This window comes from Lingula anatina, chromosome 2 (assembly GCF_051362555.1).
Source record: "Lingula anatina isolate TDL-2025a chromosome 2, LinAna3.0, whole genome shotgun sequence".
NCBI lineage: Eukaryota > Metazoa > Brachiopoda > Lingulata > Lingulida > Lingulidae > Lingula > Lingula anatina.
In genome coordinates, this window is record NC_141768.1 from 3,579,548 (window position 1) to 3,601,078 (window position 21,531).

Sequence of the window (21,531 nt, forward strand, 5' to 3'; positions counted from 1 at the left end):
CTGCATGGAAAACACTTTGCAGTTTTGTAACACATACTTCCTCTCTGAGGTTGCATGCTGAACACAGACTGGTTTCACAACTTTCAGACAAGAAATTTAAGTCTACTTTGATTCAGGGTGAATCTAGTAGTTCACTTAAAATAAGCAGCACTGTCAATAAGATATAACTGTCTTTTTATTAAACAGACACAATATTTCATTTAATTGGACTGTTATGGATTCATCTTGATGCAAAGTAGGCAAAGATACTCATCCTAAGCTAATGCAAACTTTACTCCTAAGATTCTTTAATGAGAGCATTCCCTGTGGTAACTTAAACCAACCAAATTTACACCACCCCTTGCCTTGTGATGTCTTTCAGACTATTTTTGGATGAAATTAGTCCAATTCTGAATGTGCCTTAGTATTATGACAGCCTAATATGAAATATCATTCCAGAAAACTTCACTGCAAAAAAATGATATTGCTATATTAGCTCTGGTAATAATCTACAAATCACATTCCAAATATTTTAAAGTAAAAGCAGTTGTGTTGTCTAACCATCTGAAAAATCCAATAAAAATTGGAAATTATAGTAGCCAGTAAATAGATCAATTTAAGAAAATGTTTTCTCAGAGTTCATTTTCTCTGGAGAGTTTTCCATAATGTCTATGCATGTTAGCATATGATATGATGACATCAGAACCTCCTCCTTACCTGTGAATGTGAATAGTTTTCTTACAATTATTACCTGGTTCCTGGTTTAATTGACCGTTCAATCCTAACTGTTTTTTGTTACTGTTGTAAAGCAGCTGAAAAATCTCAAGAGTCTCTGTGACTTTGGATGGGTTGCTTAACAATGTGAAACATTTATACTTTTTTATACCAAGGTAAAATTTTGATTTCGTATTTATGTTTGCATGTTGCATTGAAAGTGTTATAAACCTGTAGAATGATGTAGCCTTATTTTGAAATGTTCATATTTTAGTTATTGTTTTTATTTAGCTGCCTATATGGTACGAAGGAGGTATTGCTAATGACAAAGCCTTATTATATTATATTATATTATATTATATTATATTATATTATATTATATTATATTATATTATATTTGTATGTTTATCATTAGCTTCAAACAAATGGTCGAGTGGTTATGTGTGATATTTATAAGTCAGTATAACCACTTTGCTGTGATCTCGTAGAGATTGATTTACTCTGTTGCAGAGAAATTTAAGTGTTATATCATCCCTGGCTTTATCTCATTTGTTGATGCATTTTACTTATTTACTTGTTTTCAGTTAACTTTAGTAAAAAAATCAAAATTATGAGTATATATTTTTGAAATGTTCCCTTGCATCTTTCAGCTTCCTTGTCAGCTTCATGGTGGACGCCCGTGGTGGAGCCATGCGCGGTTGCCGCCATTCTGGTGTGCGTATCATCATCCCACCTAGGAAGGCTTCCTGCCCAACACGTGTCACGTGTCGTCTGCTGAGGAGAGAAAAGCTGGTCAACCCACCACCTCTGATGGAGGGAGAGGCTCTGGCCAGTAGGGTTATCGAGATGGGCCCAGTTGGAACAAAATTCCTTGGGTGAGTATATTTAGTAAAAGTACATATTGATATTGTTGAGCAAAAAAGAAAGCTAAGGTGAATGATTTGTCTAATTTTGATAAGATGTAAGGTAGTTTATTTGCTCTTTTTGTCTGCAGTTATATATAAACATCAAATTTTTAAAAATTAGTCAGTGGTATGGATAGTAATTTTAAAACCTTTACTATGCAGGCCATGTTTGTAGATATATTTCGAAGTGATAGATCCCTACATGTGAATATGAAGATATTATATTTCAATTTCATTTGTTCAGTCCTGTAATCATTGAAATCCCGCACTTTGCGTCACTACGTGGTATGGAACGCGAAGTTGTCATCCTGCGTAGTAATGATGGTGACAATTGGACCGAGCACCCAATTCAGGCCACAGATGACATGATCCACGAGGCTCTTGGCGGTAGTTTCGAAGGTGAAGGTAGTTTATCGTGTCATGCGTGGGGCATGCGGTGTTTTTTATTTCTATCTATTCTTTCTTCTTTTCAAGTTCAGTTGGTGTTGAGTAATTCTAATTTTTCTTTTAATATTTCATTATTATCAATAATACTTTTGTACATTTGCATAATCCTTAATGTCACCCTTATTGTAATCCTGTCCTTGTTTATATGATTTAAGTCAAATTTTTTTCGAGTAAATTTCATATATGTGTCTCTTTGTCCAACTTTTCTGCATATTTTGTTATGTGACCAACCCTATTCTGTATGTAAACCTGCATCAGTGGATCCTTATGTTTTACTGGATACTTGGGTTTTAAAAGCACAGTGCATTACAGTATTTCATTTTAAAGGTTATGCCATATTGGAGATCCATTCAGCTTTTCCTGGTACTTGAGTTTTAGAAGCACAATATTCTTGTACCAAAGTTATGTTAGTGTTGGAGCATTATTACCCCCTCTTTTGTTTTGGTGTTATAAATCTATCCTCTGGCATGTTATTCATAAGCTGCCTCTTGAGTTCATGCCTTTGAAATACATCCATACACTCCAAACTTTTGAAATGTGTATGCAGCTTATTTAAAGATACATATGGATACATGATTTGAGGTTATGAATGGGCTGTTGTTTTCATATCTCCCCCCACCCCAGCTATATCATTTCTGAAGGTGCTTTGAAAGAATCATTGGTGTTACTTATTGATAGAACAAAACTGAGATTTCCCTAAAGATTATTAATATTGAAGTAAATTCCTCAGTGACAACTAATTCATCAAAATTTACTTCAAAAAAGCAAAAAAGAAAAAAATTGTTAAGCATAATTTCATTACGTTTAAGGGCCCTCCATAGCAAATCTTTATTTATTTTTAAATTTGTTATTCTTTCCCCAGTTCATCTCTTCATGAGTTTGATGGCCATTCTAGTAATAAGTATGAGGCATTGAGACCTTGATATGGTACTTGGCATTCTCCCCTTTGTTTCACCTCGTATATATATGAAAAGAAAAGAAAAATAAGAGTGCTTTACGTCAGAGAGTGCTTTACGTAATTTACATGGAGGTGTGTTAGGTTGACAAATACTAGCCTATAGGTACATATAATTCATGTGCCATATGACCTTCAATTACTCTGACTACAGTTGTTTTTACAAATTGATACAGTTACAGGTGGTTTGCTTTGTAAATCCAGTTCATGTGTTTTAGGCGTTGTCTTCTGGTGGTTTTGATAGATGTGGTTAGTAGTTGGTGCATATTGTACACATTTGTATGATGGGTTCATTGAAATGTGGTAATTGGAAGCAGGCAATTGGTCAAAACAGTCATACTTAATGTGAAGTTGGATAAAGTTTTTTCCTTTTTAATTTTGGATTCCATTGACATCTTCATGATAGTGGGTAGTCAATGCAGAAAGGGCAGAAATAGTTGCAATATGATGACAAATATATTCAAAATACTGACACAGAAATAAAAACAAAATTACCATCAATAAAAAATCTCTTGCATTCAAAACCTTTTTTTGTCCAGTGATTAATTTTGGAAGCTGCATCATCTGCTTTCAGATCTGGAAACTGCAGAGGAACTTTTCCACAAGCGCATCACACGTATCATCACTGATGACTTCCCGGCATACTTTGCCCTGGTGACCCGTATACGCCAGGAGAATAACCTGATTGGGGCGGAAGGTGGCATGCTCAGTTCCACAGTGGTGCCACATGTGCAGGCCATCTTCCCAGAGGGGGCACTCACCAAGAAGATCAAAGTGGGACTCCAGGTGGGTGGAACACTACTCCTACACAGCAAGGATTTCTATACTTGTTTAATATTGTTTTGTTTGTATATATATATATATATATATATATATGTACTGTTTATGTATCTTTGGCCCTTTTTCCTTCCATCTTTGCTGAAACTTTAATTGTATCTTAAACTTGTAAATGATTTACCATACATGATTATCCATCACAGAATTATATTTAACTGTCAGTATTTTTAATTCATACTTTGTGTATTAATCAAAGTACAAATGTCAATAAAATGACATTTTCAACTAACAACTATAGGGTTCTGTTTTATTTTAAAAAACCCAAAAATTTTGACAACAAACTAGCCTCAGAGACTCCTCTCAATTCATGAACACACAAAACAATGTTTTGCGAGTCACAAGTTCCATTGCCAAATATCACATGTGCATTATGAACATTATGAAAATTTCTGACTTAAGTTGATTGCTTGACTTTAAAAATTGATATAAGAAAAAATGAATGAAAGCACTTGCCAATTATCTTCACACTATTTAACAGGCACAACCAATCCCCCCGGATCTCGTAGCCAAAATGCTTGGCAACCGGGTAGCGGTCAGTCCCATAGTGACCGTGGAGCCACGTCGCAGGAAATTCCACAAGTCAATCACGCTGACCATTCCCGTACCCCAGGCATCTCAGAAAGGCATGATCAACCAGTACGCGGGCGAGACGCTCACTCTGAGGCTGCTGTGTAGTATCACTGGTAAGAGACGTCGTAAGTTTTGCATTTTGCTGCTTCTTTCCCTTGCTTTTTGCCTTCTGCTATATTTACTACTATTACTAATTGCAAGTACTTTTGCCACCAATCAGTGATTAAGTATTTTGAATTCGTAATGAAAATTTTTTAAAAAGGAATGAGATGATGAACTCAGTTTTATTCTTTTCAACTACTCATAATGTATGGAGCTGACATTGTTTGGAGTCTACCACTTTGCTCGTCTTACCTGCTTGCCTGCGGCTAGTTCTGTGCTTTCTGGGACTGGAAACCCTGTCTACAGATTTAGCCTCACTTACTGATTAGGCTGATCTTCAAAAAAGTTTATTTGAATTCTCGTCTAATGCGAATGCTCTTGAGTATGAAGAAATAACTTTGGGCTATTCTTGAAATGATTTGACTTGAACAAATGACCTATTATATTTATATAAATTCATTCACTGCCCTCCACTCTTCCCGCATTCCTTTTTTCCCCTCCACTTCCATAATATGATGACAGTGCACCATAATCTGATCCCTTCACCCAGACCCCCTCCCCCAGTTCACCCCCACCACTCGCACCCACTCCGCTGAAAGTGAATCCTTTCTTGAATGGCCCACAGCAAAGTGATTATTTTGAATGGAGAATGCTGATTGTGAATTCTAACGCCTGTCCCTTGCTATTCCCATGCACCTCTGCAAGGTGGGAATGGCAACAATAACAATAACCACCACCATCAATCTGGAGGTATTTATGAAGATTATGTGTTTTTTATTATTCTATTGGATATTCTGATTTTCTCTACATTGGTTCCTATTGCTAGCTTTGATGTTTTGTTTTTCTTAATATTAACCATTTTTTAGCTTAGATTTTTTATGCATAATAGTGCTTTTGCACAGTGGGTGACTGGCTGTACTAGTGGCTATCTTTGCAGTTTTAAAATTAAATCTGTGGATTTTTTTTTTCATTTCTCTGTGTTTTGAAACTAGAAGTGCAAACATCTCCAGTTATTTGCTCTGTAGAATTACTTAAGCTCACATACACAATTTACAATTTTTTGTGTGACATCCTATCTACAAAAGCATGATTTAAACTAACAACTTACTTTATGTTCATCTGGACCTATTTATTTACACATAGAAAAAATATCATTTTCATTCTGTCACTGCACATATATTTATATTATATATACATTATTTGACAGATTTTTGTCTTCAAATCAAAAATAAAAGAGAGAGAGAAACAAGAAAAATTATAGCATACACACTAACACTCTTTTTATATCAGATTTCTATCTTTACTCTATAATAATAGATGTATTTAATTTGCTGTCTTTCAGTTACATTTGTGTTTATTTGATTTTTCCTTGAATGCTATTTTCAACATTAGCATGTTTTATACAGTGTGCATACATATATATACTAGAACTGGCTTTTAAATTAATTTTGCTTAGTTCCTTTATATATGAATTCAGTTTTCTTGAATACATTGACATTTCAAGTGATTTGTTACAGTTAGAAATATTTTGTATTGATAATTTTCAAATATGTCTTTTCATTTATTTTGTGCAATCAGGCGGAGATTATGGTGACATGATTTGCCATGCAATTCAGTCTAAAGGAAAAATAAGATTGTTTTTTATTCCGGTTTTACCTTAAACAGAAAATGTTCTTTATAAGCAATTATTTCAGTTGCATCATAACCTTGGAGAAAGTTTTTTCCAGTTTCTTTATGAAGACTTTTCAGTAATTGCCACCATAATTATCTTCACCACAGTACTGTATCAGTAATCCTGCAATGCTTGCATGTCACACCCCTCCCCTCCAACCCACACCCCCACCCCCTCAGCCAGTCACCCCTCTCCAAAAGCACATTAATTAACTTTAATTCAATAGTTTTCTTCACTGTTGTGTTCCAGGAGGTCAAAGTCCAGCGCAGTGGGAGGACATCACGGCCACCACTCCTCTGACCTTTGTCAATGATTGTGTCTCTTTTACCACCACAGTGTCAGCCAGGTAGGTAGCAGGTGCCTGTTCTGGATATTTTACAATTACTGTGCATGTTGTGTTTTTTTTGTTTTTCTTTTGCTGTCAAACCCCAATACTTTCTGGTGTATATTCTTTGTCATCAGTAGCAGCAGATTATATTTCATTTTATTTCCATTGCAGATTTTGGCTGATGGACTGTCAAAATATCAATGAGGCAACAAAAATGGCAACAGAGCTGTACCGTGAAACTGTTGCTGTGCCGTTTATGTCAAAGTTTGTAGTTTTTGCAAAGCGCTATGATCAGCAAGAAACTCGGCTTAGGTGCTTCTGTATGACCGACGATAAGATGGACAAAACTTTAGAAACCCAGGAGCACTTTACAGAAGTGGCCAGGAGTAAGGATGTGGAGGTGAGTAGGGAGTTTGAACAATTATGCCCCAAGATGTTATTTTTACCTCATCACGATTTAATTATGATTTGACATGAAATAATCTGATTGCCAACCCACACGTAATTTGATTATAAATTAAAAAAAAACTTTTAAAAAAGACTTTTAAACATCACTGATTGATGCCATATTGACAATGTCCACATTACAATATCAGGCCCTTACAAGCTGCTTTTTAATACAATTATTGTATTTTCTTCTAGGTACTAGAGGGCAAGCCTCAGTATGTAGAAATGGCAGGGAACCTGGTTCCTGTCACAAAAACTGGGGAGCAGCTCCATCTCAACTTCCATGCCTTCAAAGAAAACAGGCTTCCCTTCACCGTCAGGGTCAGAGACCCCAATCAGGATCCCCAGGGGAGGATTGCCTTCTTCCAAGATCCTAAGTCTGTGCGTGGAGACACCCCAACCACCCCCATATGTAACCTCAATATTGATCTACCAGACATGATCAAAGTAAGTACAGCCACGGGACCCACCCCTTTTAGAACCTCAATATGGAACTGATAGCCTTGATGAAAATAAGTAACACCCCCCCCCCCCCTTGAACTTGCTGATATCAGAATTATGTTAGATTATATAACAGAAGTTTATAATTCATTTTTATTCCAGACTGAAGCAGCACCTGTAGATCCAGAGGCAGCATTAGAATTGAGAAAAAAATACACTTTTATGAAAGAACATGGTTTATGTAAGTTCTAGGTTTTGCCAAAGTATAGTCATATTTGTATATTAATTAACAGCTAAATGTAACCTTATACAAAACTTGTGAGAGGAAGTAAAACCTCTTAATAAAATTTCCTGACAAGGACCTCTCAAAGTGGGCCAGTCCTGTTAATAGTACCTCTTAATGTGAAAAGGGGTAGAGCTACTCCTGCTCTCATTGGGGCTGAAGTCATTGTTATGATTTGTGTCCATTCTTCCACCAGATATTGAGGACACAGTGACCAGAGCCCACCTGCGGCTCAGTGAAGTTGCCGAGGCCATCCAGGGTGACTGGGTAATCCTAGCGCAGCAGTTAGACGTACCAGATTATGAGGTCAGGAAGATCAAAGAACAGTACAACACTCTCAATGACCAAGCTCTTGTTATGTTAACTTACTGGGTGCAGAAAGATCCAGAAAAAGCTACAGGTGAGTGCTTGGTGATTTACATGAGTATGCAGCTAGGACCTTTTACTGTGAAACCTTGTACCTAGATCAATTTTTAACCAGAGTAGAACTTTTTCCAGCAAAAGGGGCAGATCTAGGGGCTATTAATGTTGTGTTTCATATTTTTCAGGCAATGAGCTTGAGAGAGCACTCAGAAAAATAGGTCGCGATGATGTTGTCCGGAAGTGCATGTACAATGTTGAGACTGTCACCGATGACCTTGAGAAAGCCATGGCAAAAGCACAGCTTGACCAGTCAGGTATTTAAGCATTTTAATTATTCTTTTATTTTACTTTATATCTTTTTTTTTCAGAATACTTGTAAAATAAGTGATAATTTGGAATCAAACTTGGAATGTAGAGTAATTCAGTGGAAATGTTTTGTTCCCTTCCACAAATTGTCAAAAAGTTTGCTTCCTGCTACATAGTAATTTAATTGGCTATGCTTAGGGCATCTTTCTTGCATAGTAGCCGGAATATTAGGTTGTCAGTCTGTCAAAGTAGACAACTCAAGTCAAGTATACCGCTTGATAGGAAAAAGGGTTTTGTTCATAAACAGATAAATTTTTCTTTTGGGATTTTAATATGACTGTTTTATCTTGTCTCAGGTTTTGATAGCCTCAAAGAAGAACTTGGTCCTTCCAGAGATGCTTCCATGGCCAGGGGGGCATCATTAGATGTCTCGTATGATGAACAAGACATAGTAAAGGTAACACTTGTAGTTTACAAATTTTAAAATATTTATCTGTTCTTGTATATGTCCATGTTTGTGTGTGTGTGTGTTTAGAAGTACAAGTTCAGTTTGAATATTCTGGGAGCTTCCAAGATACACGTTAAGATAGATATACAGCAGATCTAAGGTGACATTGTCTGTAGACAATGACAGTTGGTTAAAGGGTTAAACATAAAGTATGGCCAGTTTCACTATTCACTCACAGATGTTTTATAATTTTTTTGTTAACAGAGATATTACCACGATTTTCATACTACGATTGAGGTGAGAAAGTGGTGCATTGTTGAAATAATTAGTTGTTTGGAATTGCAGTTTACTTGTGAAATTCTTTCAAGCATTTTCCTAATGTCTAATGACACTTTCTTCTTTACTCAAATTCATTTCTTTAATTGGTTCAATTACTTTGATTTGAATTGTGTGTGTGTGAGCTCAATACATGGTTCTATCTCTCTTTTAATTTGATGGTTCATCTCAAAAAATTGACTATAACTGCCTTCGGTGGAGCATTGTCATACTTAAGCTGAAAATATTCATAATATGTGTGGGGTGATGTTATTTCTCTGATATTAGACTATAAATTTTGGATTTGATCTTAATTTTTTAAAAAGTTTACAAATTGTTAATTGTTGGACAAAGATAATTTCATATTTTGTTTTTTTTACTTACATGTGAACATTTTCCTACAACATTCTCACATGTAATTTTTGTCATAATTGATAAATGTAAGATCAGCAGTTCTTACAGCTGTATTTTGGTTACATATGTTTTCCTCTTTATATTCCCATGTACTTATTAGCACTGTTAATTTCTTTATCAGGAATCTGAATCAGCTGCAGAAGAATCGGGCAGTTCAGCAAGTTCTGTGGTAGAAAAGAAACCAGAGGGTGAGTATATAAAAAAAAGACTCATCTATATATTCTTATATATCGCTGCTGGGATTGTATATTATTTTGATGCTGGGATTATATATCATGTGTTTCATCATTATCATCATCACCATATATCATAACAGTATATATTGTGAACCAGGCTATTTGTGTTGCCTTGGCATTTGTTGTGTTTAAAGCTTATTAACAATGCCTGATAACAGTAACTGGTTGTGAATATGATATGACAAATATACCTACACTGTTTGAAAAAAGGGCAAAAAAATAGTATGGTGTGTTACTATGTAGAGCTCAAAGGACATGATGAGATAAGTAGCTGAAGCCTGTTGTGAAAACTACCCTTTTGGTAGCAACAGGGTCTGGACAGGTGGAAAATGCTGCAAGAACTTTTCCAAAGAAGGTGTTTTTTATTTTCTAGGATTAGAAAATGCTTTTTAGTTAGGTGTTGTAAATATAGTAAGATTGTTCTCTTTTTATTTTTATCCAAGCGTGTGTATAAAATGTTTAATTCTCTCTCCTGCATGTTACGATAGACACAGAATCTGTACACGAAGAGTCCTTAATTGCGACAGTTGACGACAGGCGTCCTGTCAAACAAATGTCAACGGAGTCCGAAGAAGAGCGGGAACGAGAGAAGAAAAAGGAAGCATATCTTGAACTTATTAATTTACTCAATGATACAGAGGCAGCTTTACAACCTGATGATGTTAAATTTGACTCCTATGAAGGTTAGGTGCTGTGCCTGGATATGATATTAATACTACAACTGTAGTATTGCACTTTCAGTATTAGTATTCCTAATGTGGTAACGTTTTGATTTATTTTCTCTAGATCTTGAATGTTTATTAATCCACTTGAATGTTTTGATGCCTGTTTTCTCTTCCCACGGCCAAGGCTAACTGACCCAACGCAGCCACGTTTGCCTGCTACAGTCACTTCAATATGGGGGTAAAACGAGAATGTCCACACATTGTTTCTATTTTTGGCAAATACTAATGAAGGAAAACACTATTATATGAATGATTTTGTCAAAGTGATCTGAGGAAGTCAAAGCATTTGATGAAACTGCTTTTATACTGTTTCAAATAAATTGAAGTCACAATAAACGGGTCGTTGCTTATGTACACAGTTTTGATACCGAAAATTTAAAAGTCGTTCCATATTGATGTGACCCATAATCCAATTTTTTTATTTCAAATTTTACTTGGTTGCATGTTGGAAGATACATTTGTAAAATGTGTATGTTTTACCACATGTGTTTGTATTATTTGACAAGTTTTGCGTGCCTAATATGAATTGTTCTTTGTGAATTTTTTAAACTTGTGCACTTTTGATATAGTAAAAAGGATAGATTATTAAGAGCATGAAGTGTTGAAGGAACAGAAGATGTCTTAGTTGACATTGTTTGAGCATGTTAACTTAGAGTTGTAGTGTAGCTGTTCAGTAGAAGTTTAGTAATTTTTTTTTATTCTAGGACAGAATGTGTGCATGAAGAGTTATTAAAGGCAGATTGTTTTACCCCATGCCCAACCATCATCTTCCCTCAATCACAATGAAGTTTGTGTTAAACATCAGACATTCCTTAATGCAGTCAAAATAAAGCTTAAACTTGATGCTTTCAGGCAGAAAAAGTATACACATTTTATTTACCTCCCTCCATTTACCTTTAATTGAAAATGTTAATTGGTATTTCCCACTTAGACCTTTGCTATCTATACATGTCAATTAAACCAGTGTATTATAGATATATTGATATCAACATGAAAACCCAGCTTGGTTTTTCCCGTGGTTAAGGGGAAATTGTCCAACTTACCAAATCCCCCCTTTTTTTATGTTTAACAGCTTTTATGAATGTTGCATGCTTAAATTTTTGGTGCATGTTTTCTTAACAGTTATAAAATTTTTTGGTGTCAGTTGATATGTAAACGGTAAAGCATAAATGGAATTTTACATGAAATAATTTGTTTTTCCTTCACAATATCACCAGTGTGATTATTCTTTGGGATAAAGTGTGTGCTGAACGCTATCACTTGCTTTCACTTGAACAAAATCGTGTTTGTTACAGTAATTGTGCGTTTTCTAAGCACACATTTCTCTCTGTATCTTGTCCTGTCTTCCTTTTTATTGTAAAAAAAAATGTCTTCTATATATATATGCATCTGGTTGTGGGGTTTGAGGTGACAGTGCTTACACTAATGCTTTTGCAGACTCCCCTCAAGTGGATGAGGACACAATAGAGAAAAGAGACCGTCAGGAAGCGGTTGAAGATCTCATTGATAAAATGAACCAGCTCGATACAGAGGCTCAGCCTTCTCCCGAGTCTGAGAGCTCTATGATTATACATGAGGATAAAGGTATACTAACTGTCAGTGCTTCTCGCTTCAGTGTGGCATTGGTATTTAGAAGAAACTACATTGAAATGCATTTCAAATGGATGGTTTAATATATTCATATATGTATACATGTATTGCAACTTTTTAAGTCAAAGCTTGAACTGGAATGCATTTTAATGAAGTTTAATTATATTTGGTATGTATTAATTTGCTTTTGGTTCATTCACTTCTCAACCCTCACGAAAAAGTCCTATAGGATCCTACAGGAAATTGGCCCATTTTCCTGTAGGATCCTATGAGATCTTATAGGATCCTACGGGACTTTTTCATTAGGGAATGCATAACTCGATTTAGTCAGCAACTCTTGTCTTTTAAATCCTATATACATATGTATTGGTAAATGCATGCTGCTGTTGATCTTTTAAGAGCTGTATACTCTTACTTTTGCTTATATGATCCTTGCTACAAAATGAGATCTGTGCTACTTCATTGCTCAATTCTGCTTTATTTTATACAAGTCATATTGTTATTCCTGTATAATTGAAAATGACATGTGTTATAAGGCATGGATATATTTGAAGGATGTGACTTGTAGTTTTGAATAATTTTGCCAAAAATGCTTATTGTTTGTGCTAAGTCTTAAGCTTCGTTCACATGGAATGTCTATTTTCTAAAAATCTATTTTCTATTCGCGCTATCTTATGATCACGGTCTGTGCACTGAATATCCCGCCGCGTAATTACTGGCAGCGCGAGCCAGTTACTTATAGTAACTTATTGTAACTGGCTCGCGCTGTCAGTAATTACGCCACGGGATATTCAGGGCACATACCGTGATCATAAGACATACCGCGAATAGAAAATAGAATTTAGAAAATAGACATTGCATGTGAATGAAGCCTTGTTCTGCTTTGCCTTACACATTTAAGGTCTTATAAAACTTTTATAAATCTCTTTTATAAATCAAAAAGGACTTTGAGTTAGTGCTATTTGTAAACAGCTATCTTACAATCCAGATTATTGTTTTGAACTTTTTCAAAATTAATTTTATCCAAATATTTTTTCCCTTCAGATCATAATTGTATTCTGAACCAATGATTTCCCATAATTCAGTTCACACTGGTATCAAAACTATTTCTATACTTGTGTAAAGATATCTTTCAAGAAAAAAAAAGGAATTCCAGTCTTTGTTTTAAATTTAAAACATGGTGCATTTATGTTTCATTTTAGCACTTGTACCCGTTCATATCACATATATGTATATAATCTTTAGGTTGTAAGAGTGAGCTTTGAATGTGATAATCCACTTATTCAGTGCTACATATAAACAGTGTAACATAGCCGACTGATATGGATGTGTTATTTATTTTGCTGTCACAAAAGGCATTTAAACTTCATGTGCATATGGAAGTGATGGTGAATTGTATTATTTTGATCTCCCGTGCTTAATGACTAGCTGCTTTGTTGTACCCCTATTGCATGTTTTTTTCTGCCCTGCTCCTTGCAGATGAGGACAGCGAGAAAGCCCTGGATCTTGAAGGTGAACTGAAAACTCCTCCACCAAGTCCCACCGAGAAATCTTCAGGTACATACATCAACTACTAACTCAAGCATGTGTCTTGTTTGCAGTGACTAACATACAACTCCCTAGTGATTGTGTGCATTCTGTAACTTACCCGTGCTGGCTGTCATACCTTTTTATTATTATTATTATTATTATTATTATTATTATTATTATTATTATTATAACTTTTTCAGTGTCAAGTGTCTTAATTATCAGATATAAGGGACCAAGTTAATTTGAAAATGTGGCTTTTTTTGTGCCATGTATCCCTCTGTACCTCCCCCAGGACAGTGTAGTGTATCTTATTTTATTTTGTATTTCTTTCAGAAAAACCAATCAATGAACCTGATGTCCTCTTCATTTCTTCATTGGTTGGGTCGATCGCTGTATTAATTTTTCAACTCCTCATTTTCTTTCTAACGTCTTTATTTAACAGTGGGGTCCTTCAACAGGATTAACTGGTGGAGCACCCTGGTGGCCATGAAGCTCTTTTTCGTAAATGCTGCTGGCATTGTTATTGTGTTTTGTGTTTGTTGCTGCAGTAATTTATCCCTGCCGGCTTAGCCACGTTTTAAATGGAAAAGAGGCCAAGATGGCAGATGGCAATGAAAAAAAAAAGGGCCCAAAATATTTACATGTAAATCACTCTTTTTTGCTTTTTAGGTTGTATACTTGTTTGTGTCATTTGTTTGTCATTCAGTTTATCATTGCTTTGTATTTCATCAACTTTTTTTTTCATGTAAAATACAATTTAAAATCTCATCACAAGTCTTTCTATATTGAATTAATATTTTTGTCATTGGAGGTTGCGACAGTCAATATATTCATGACAATTACAAGAGTAGGATAATCCATAACATTTCTCAACTTTCATCTAGTATATGTTAACTAGCCAAGTCAGTGGATGGACCCCATGGATTTTTGAAGCTAAACCACTAGGAATGACTAGATATTTTTGCACTACACTATAGGAAGTCAATCCTTGCTAAAAACTAGCCTTTTTATTCGGATGTAAAAGTCCTTTATTTATGGTGTAACTCTTTCACCATTTAGTATAGGTTACGTGCGGGAATGACTAGGATTTTGCAAAAATAAATAAATAAATAAATAATAAAAAAAAAGAAGCCTCTGGCCTGTTGGTACTGGGTAATAAGAAAACTGGGATATATTCTTCGGGTTCTGGAATCCAGTTAAAGCAATAATAACTCTTCGTTTCGGCCAAAAAATGAATTTTCCTGGAGTAAACAACAATTTTCCCATACTTACCAATGGTTAATGAATCCATTTTTACATTCAAAGTAAGTCCCTGGTTTTTTTCTAAAAAGTTTGGTTTTTTGTTAAAATCTCTTAAGAGATTTTAACAGAGTATAGACATCAATGGAGGTCACGTGGTCTAAAGACAAGTTCAAATATCAGAATAAAAGCTATAACTGCTGTTTTTGTGGTAAAACAGAATATATTGTATTTCTATGAGTTATTCACAAGGTTTTTATTGTGAAATATAGGTCTCATACAAAGAGTTATTATGCCTTTAACTTCTCAAGTAATATGTGGAGTGAATGTTTGGTCATTTCCAGATCTTTTTCCTAATGGCTGTGTCAGAGCATTTTGCATGGAACTAACCTCCAATTCATGTCATTCACCATTGCATCTCATCTTTATGTTCATTGTAATATGGTGTAGGGTACTGTGTAACATTCACCATCACTAATATGTTTAACTCCTGTCACAGTATGGTTTATATATATTTATATTTAGTGAAATCTTATTATATTACTATCCCATCACCAGGGATGCATGGGAACTAGCTGCTTACTCAGATGCTTAGTCTGCTTAGTCACATCACATGCTCATTCATCTCTCCCTCTACTTCCTTGTGCCTACCTGGTAGACGCCAAAGAATCCACACCTAGTAGTGAAGAGTTTGAGGAATACGAAGAAATTTGGGATGGCACCAAGTGGGTGCGGGTTAGAAAGCAGAGTCCAACAGGTAGTAGTACACAGTGTTGTTAGTGTATGGAGCTGGCAGACAGCATGTACAGCTTACTCTCTCATCGTGACAGTCAACCTCAGCATGTTTTTTTTTCTTTTATAACCTCCCATGATCCACCAGTCAAGATGTCTGACCTGATATGTTGGAATTGTATTGTTGTACTTCTGTACACTTAGTGTAGAATTTATTTCAAATATTTTCTTTGAAGTCTTTTAATTGTATCATTTCCCTTTTTCACTAAATTTGACAAAAAGCATGTTAGTATGATTGTATTGGTGATCCACACTATCTTAAAGCAAGGAATTAATCAAGATTTAACAAACCTTGCCTCTTATTACATGGCATTGCTCCCTAGTTCTTGTTTCACTCAAGTTGATGTTATGCTCAAAACAGCTTTCTCATGTAACCCTTTTTTTTTATTTTTGCACTGAGTCATTCTGAATTTATTAGCAATCATTGAAGCCAAAACGTTCCCTTGAAGCCGTTTTGTGGCAATAGCCCATCAATCTTTATTTAATTTTACAGATAATTCAAACAGTAGCTCTCAAAATTAAAGACTCCCTTATCTATCTATCTATACCATTTGGACTAATGGATTATTGTTTTTTTGCTGAAGGTTTAAAAGTAAATTATGGCATGTTGCTTAAAGTTAGCATAAGCATGATATTTTTTAGAAATTCAACTTCAACTTGGACTGTGGCAGAGATCTGAAATTGTCTAGTCAGAATCTTTTCCTGAGAGCAGAACTCATGCTCGTCAGTAGTAGAGTGATTAGTCTTTGCACCATGTGTCAACACCTGAATAGCTGTGTGTGGGGTTTTTGAAAAGCACTGGTCAGTTTTTGTCTTTTCCTCACAAGTAGCACATAGGTGTTAGTTTTCAGCAATTTTCCTTCTTAAATCTTGGCTTTCTTTACATCTCTTTAGGTGTAAAATGTTTTGTAACCATTCGGTGGAATATGTGTGTTTTAATATCCCTCAATTTTAACTTTTTTTCAGCTTAGGGTTTCCCCTGTAATACCACCAGCTGACTTACACAGCTCTTTTTAAAGCTTCTATAAAATTCTTGTCAGTCGTATTATTATGATTATTATGTTGTGTAGTTCTTGGTTGTAATGGTATAATGTTCTGACTTGTAATATAACTGACTGTTGTGGCTACTTTTATCCATTTTGGAAGATTTTGTTTCAGTAAGTGACCCTGTACATTTTTTAAGGCACAGGCATAGAAAAAAGGTTGCCTTAAAACTTGTGACTATAGAAAGACAAATCAGCAATCAGCGCTATAAATGCTTTGTACATGCCTGAGAACTTCCATACATTTGTGTTCCTGAATGATAGAAATTATTATATATTTTTATGCTAATTGATTACAATGAGATATGTTATCTGAATCTTTCTGGAATATCTGTTAAAATATATTTGAAGTGATAAAAGATAATTCTCTAAAGAGTTGGCTCAGTTAGTTTCTGAAACATTTATACATTGCATGCTTTAACCTCACTACACATATTAACACAGGAAAATCATGCTTTTTCAAAGTTTGTAGGTGTGTTTCACATTATAAATGTAAGGTTTATGTTACCAGAAGAATAAACTGGGAAGTGGAGAATCTAGGGTTAAGAGAACAATAATTGGTCATTCTAAAAAGGAAAAAAAATCCAGTGATCTTATTGGAAAATGTTTGTTCCCTTCTAGAACCTCCGGCTGAACATGTCCCAGAGGAAGTGGCGGCCCGCTTGGCCACATCTGAACAGTGGACTTCCCAGGACGAAATGCTGGACCTTACCACTGAAGAACCACAGAAAGGTATGAGATCATAAACCCAACTTTATGGTAGGAAAATGTTTAGAACAAGACTTTGGGAGCATTTACTTGTGTTTATTGTAAAATTTGACCACCAGGGTTCACCATCTTGATGACTAAGAGTATTTCTTAAACCATAAACTGGCTTGAAATCTATTTCAATTTTAGGTACATTTTGAATTTTTTGTTGGTATGATTATAGCCTGCAGCCAATGAAACACAAGTAAATGAACTGTAGACTGGGTGTTAGATATAGATAGAAGTACAGATGTTCAAGAAGCAGTAGAACTTAACTAGATGCATTGTATATGTGTAGTTTAAACTGTAGAATTCAAAACAAAATGGAGCTGCTATTTTCTTAGAAGTTTTGTGGTATAGAATGATTGAATAATCTTTTAAAATAATGAATATGTAACTTATTTTGAATTTGATAGATAATTGGTAGGTTTTTGTTTTATAAAATGCATTCATGAATACGGATATTTTATATAGATATAACTTCAAGGTATTTCTCTTTTCCTGGGCCATTCCATGTACTCTGCCCAGTTACTGAAGGTCCATCAGCAGATGGAGATTAAACAGTTTGTCCGTACCCACATGAAATACCTAACAATGCTAACTGCTTCTTTAGCTTTTATTGAGCTTAACATTACTAGTGCTCATCCTGGCCTTGTTTGAGATAACAATGGATTTTGTTTGCATTGTTGATATGCATTTAAAAAAAAAGCAGAGTTGTTTGATTTGAAATTGTTATTGGGTTGTTATTTTCTATACTAACTCTGTGTGATGCAAAATTTAAACTACACAAGCATAAAAATATTCTGAATATTTGTCTGACTTGAACATGAAGAATAATGGATGCAAAATGATATATTTGCATGAAAATAAAAATTTGGCATTACATGTGCATCAAAAATATATTTTGCAGCAGTAAACTATTTGAAAATTACATATTCTAGACAAACCCAGTGCTGATATGCGGTTTTGTGCCATTTATTGCTGAAAACTGCAATTTAGAATGGCTTTGTTTGCATGAAATATAAGCTAAAGCTAGCATAGTAAATATATGACACAATATATACCAAAACACCCTACGTATAGTTGCCTCCAGACAAAAAACTTTAATTCTATCTTGTTAATAAATATGCCTTGTAGAAACCTGCCATATATGCTTTTTCTTTAAAAAAAATAGTTCAAATCAATATCCAGTTTTTTTGCATGATGAAAATAACTGGAATGTTATAACATTATTTTTATTGTTTGTTTCTGTGAAAGTTTTCAAATATGTTTTTATGTTTGTTAGCCTCAAATGCATTAGGTACAAAATGATAATTTCAATTCTTTGTGCATGAAGGAAGTTTCAGGATAACATTCCAATTTGTTTATGTTATTACTCAATACTGAATGAAAGTTGAACATGCTGTGGTTGATTTCTATGCCTGATTTGTACAAGTGACACTCAGATTGCATTGTGGTGCTGTTTGTTTCTATTGAAATGCAGTTATGTGTTTAGCTTTCAACCATCAACCACACCTCATCCTATGCATGTTTTTATGAGAACCACCCCCAAACAAGACTTTCATTGATTCTTTCTCTTCTTTTCTCTTCTTTACTTTCTTACTTTCTTGGCCACATATCCTAAGCACATTTTGACTGACTGTAGTGAGCTAACAGAATGCTGGCATGCCAATTTCTGACCCACGGACAATCTGATTGATCATCCCACAGTGATGGCAACATGGAAGGGGGGATCTGCCCTGTCCATCCTGTCAGTCATTCAATATTAATTTCAGAACAACATGATGTCCCCTCTGATACAACCACTACCACCACCACCACAACACAGGTCATTTCACAGACAGAGTACAGAGAAACAATACCTGGTGAAGAGCTGGTATCACAAAGCCAGGAACCAGCCACTGAAACTCTACCAGAACAGGAACAACAGCTTGCATCCCCAACATCTGAGCAACAGGTTGAAAGGCAAGCTCCTGAACAGGAGTTAGCTGACCTAGAAGCCAGACCTGCTGCTCCTCCTGCCTCACAGGAAGCTGGGGAATACCCACCTGGAGTTGAATCATTCCCAGCCAAGGAGCTTGAAGACATTGAGAGACATGTCAGAGCTCAGGAGCCTGTAGAACAGGCAGTTCCCCATGACTATCAACCACCCCAGGTAGAGGAGAAAGAGCAACCTCCTGTAGAGTCCTACCCTCCCCTTGAGCAAGAGACAATTGAGAGGGAACAGAAAGAACAGATGGCAGTTGGTGAAGAAACTGGACTGGAGCAGCAGCCTGCAGAGCAAGTAGGTGCACCCGCACCTGATCTTGAATCATTCCCACATCATGAAATTGAAGATCTTGAAAGGCACACAATGCGACAGGAGGTCATGGAGACAGAAGTTGTAACACAGAAACCCTCTGCTGCTGAAGAGCCATCTCCAGAAGATGATGTCACATCACATCCTCACCATGAGGAAGAAGACCTGGAGAGGCTACGGAAACAGCAAGAGGCTCCAGGGCAAGAAGTTGCTGAGCAAGAGCCACCAGCTTCCACACCAACTGAAGAAGTTTCTGATTTAACATCACTCCCCCATAAAGAAGCGGAGGATGTGGAACGCTTGGTACAGCAACAAGAGCCAAGAGATGATGTAATTCTTCCCCCAACACCTGAGGCAGAGATGGTCCAAGAACCATCTCCAGTAGAGACCTCCCCTGTCACAGAACAAGAGTTCATGGAAAGACATGTGCCTGCCCAAGAACCAGTAGATCAGCAGGTGCCAGAAGAACCAGCAGCTCCCCTTCCCCAGACACCTGAAGCCGAGATAGCCCAAGAACCTGCTCTAGTAGAGACCTCCCCTGTCACAGAACAAGAGTTCATGGAAAGACACGTGCCTGCCCAAGAACCAGTAGATCAGCAGGTGCCAGGAGAACCAGCAGCTCCCCTTCCCCAGACACCTGAAGCAGGGATAGCCCAAGAACCTGCTCTAGTAGAGACCTCCCCTGTCACAGAACAAGAGTTCATGGAAAGACATGTGCCTGCCCAAGAACCAGTAGATCAGCAGGTGCCAGAAGAACCAGCAGCTCCACAACAGGAGTCTCCTAGAGAGGAATACTCACCAGAGGGTGCCACTGTACCTGCTGAAGAAATGGTGAGACCAGGTGAGACTGTACCAGAAGATGACATGATGGGTGAGCCACAAGTTCATTCAGAGGACTTGGAAGGAGGTATCAAACTGACAACAGAGACAACTGAAGGAAAGCCACATACTACACAAGATGTAGAAGAGTTTGAGGAAACGTTACCAGATGGTACCGTGGTGAAACGTAAAGTAATCAAGACAAGAACTACCAAAATGGTCACGAAGAAGGTTGTTGCTGAGGGCCCAGACAAGGAAGACCTCCTCCAAGCAGCAATGAGTCAACAAGAACCTGAGTTCCAGGGAGAAGACCAACCTGGTTTTGCTCCAGGACATATTGTTGTCGAAGAAAGCCAAGGAGAACCAAAATCACACACTGATGTTGAAGAATTTGAGGAAACTCTACCAGATGGAACCATAGTCAAGAGAAAAATCATCAAGACCCACACAGAACAAACAACAGCTAGGAAGATAGTGATGGAAGGCCCTGATGGACAAATGATTGAAGAAGAAGCAGGGGAGGATGAATTCCTTCCAAAGGGCCACATTTTGCACAGTGAAAAGATTGAAGGTGAACCTCAAACAGAGACAGATGTTCAAGAATTTGAAGAAACCCTGCCTGATGGCACAGTTGTCACAAGGCGAGTGGTGAAGACACGCACCACACAAAAAGTGACACAGAAAGTGTTCACAGAGGGCGAGGATGAGGAAGATGAAGGTGTAGAAGAGGGTGAAGAGCAAGGTAATTAATGACTGCAGCCTCAGCTTGCAGCATGCTTCACTCAGCTTCTTTCTGTATGTTAAATTCTAAGTCTTTGTAGTGACTCTTTTGGCAATTTTTGACTAGTTTCCATATTCATATTAATAATTTTTCATTTTTATGGTAGGTAATGGTTGAGAAATTTAATCGTTTTTACTCTTCATATATAGCATAATGCAAATGTTCATAAATGACATTTTTTTATACAAAGCTGTACGCTTCTGA

General features: G+C 36.3%; 1 protein-coding gene across 29 annotated transcripts in view; it reads left to right on the top strand.

The window, feature by feature from the left end:
* The window catches only part of LOC106166132 (uncharacterized), a 97,232-nt gene that overhangs the window by 50,289 nt on the left and 25,412 nt on the right, over window positions 1-21,531 (top strand). For 16 of the 29 annotated variants that reach the window (XM_087004247.1, XM_087004262.1, XM_087004264.1 and 13 more), the window contains 18 exons: window positions 1,344-1,568; window positions 1,843-2,003; window positions 3,575-3,786; window positions 4,316-4,520; window positions 6,431-6,527; window positions 6,681-6,909; window positions 7,152-7,403; window positions 7,560-7,638; window positions 7,877-8,080; window positions 8,229-8,357; window positions 8,706-8,806; window positions 9,648-9,714; window positions 10,251-10,445; window positions 11,925-12,071; window positions 13,557-13,634; window positions 15,505-15,603; window positions 17,303-17,413; window positions 19,204-21,288. In XM_087004247.1, the coding sequence (XP_086860373.1) occupies window positions 1,344-1,568; window positions 1,843-2,003; window positions 3,575-3,786; window positions 4,316-4,520; window positions 6,431-6,527; window positions 6,681-6,909; window positions 7,152-7,403; window positions 7,560-7,638; window positions 7,877-8,080; window positions 8,229-8,357; window positions 8,706-8,806; window positions 9,648-9,714; window positions 10,251-10,445; window positions 11,925-12,071; window positions 13,557-13,634; window positions 15,505-15,603; window positions 17,303-17,413; window positions 19,204-21,288 (4,676 nt within the window). The remainder of the gene's footprint in view (window positions 1-1,343; window positions 1,569-1,842; window positions 2,004-3,574; window positions 3,787-4,315; window positions 4,521-6,430; window positions 6,528-6,680; window positions 6,910-7,151; window positions 7,404-7,559; window positions 7,639-7,876; window positions 8,081-8,228; window positions 8,358-8,705; window positions 8,807-9,647; window positions 9,715-10,250; window positions 10,446-11,924; window positions 12,072-13,556; window positions 13,635-15,504; window positions 15,604-17,302; window positions 17,414-19,203; window positions 21,289-21,531) is intronic. The other 13 variants (XM_087004250.1, XM_087004274.1, XM_087004275.1 and 10 more) reach the window with 8 other exon arrangements.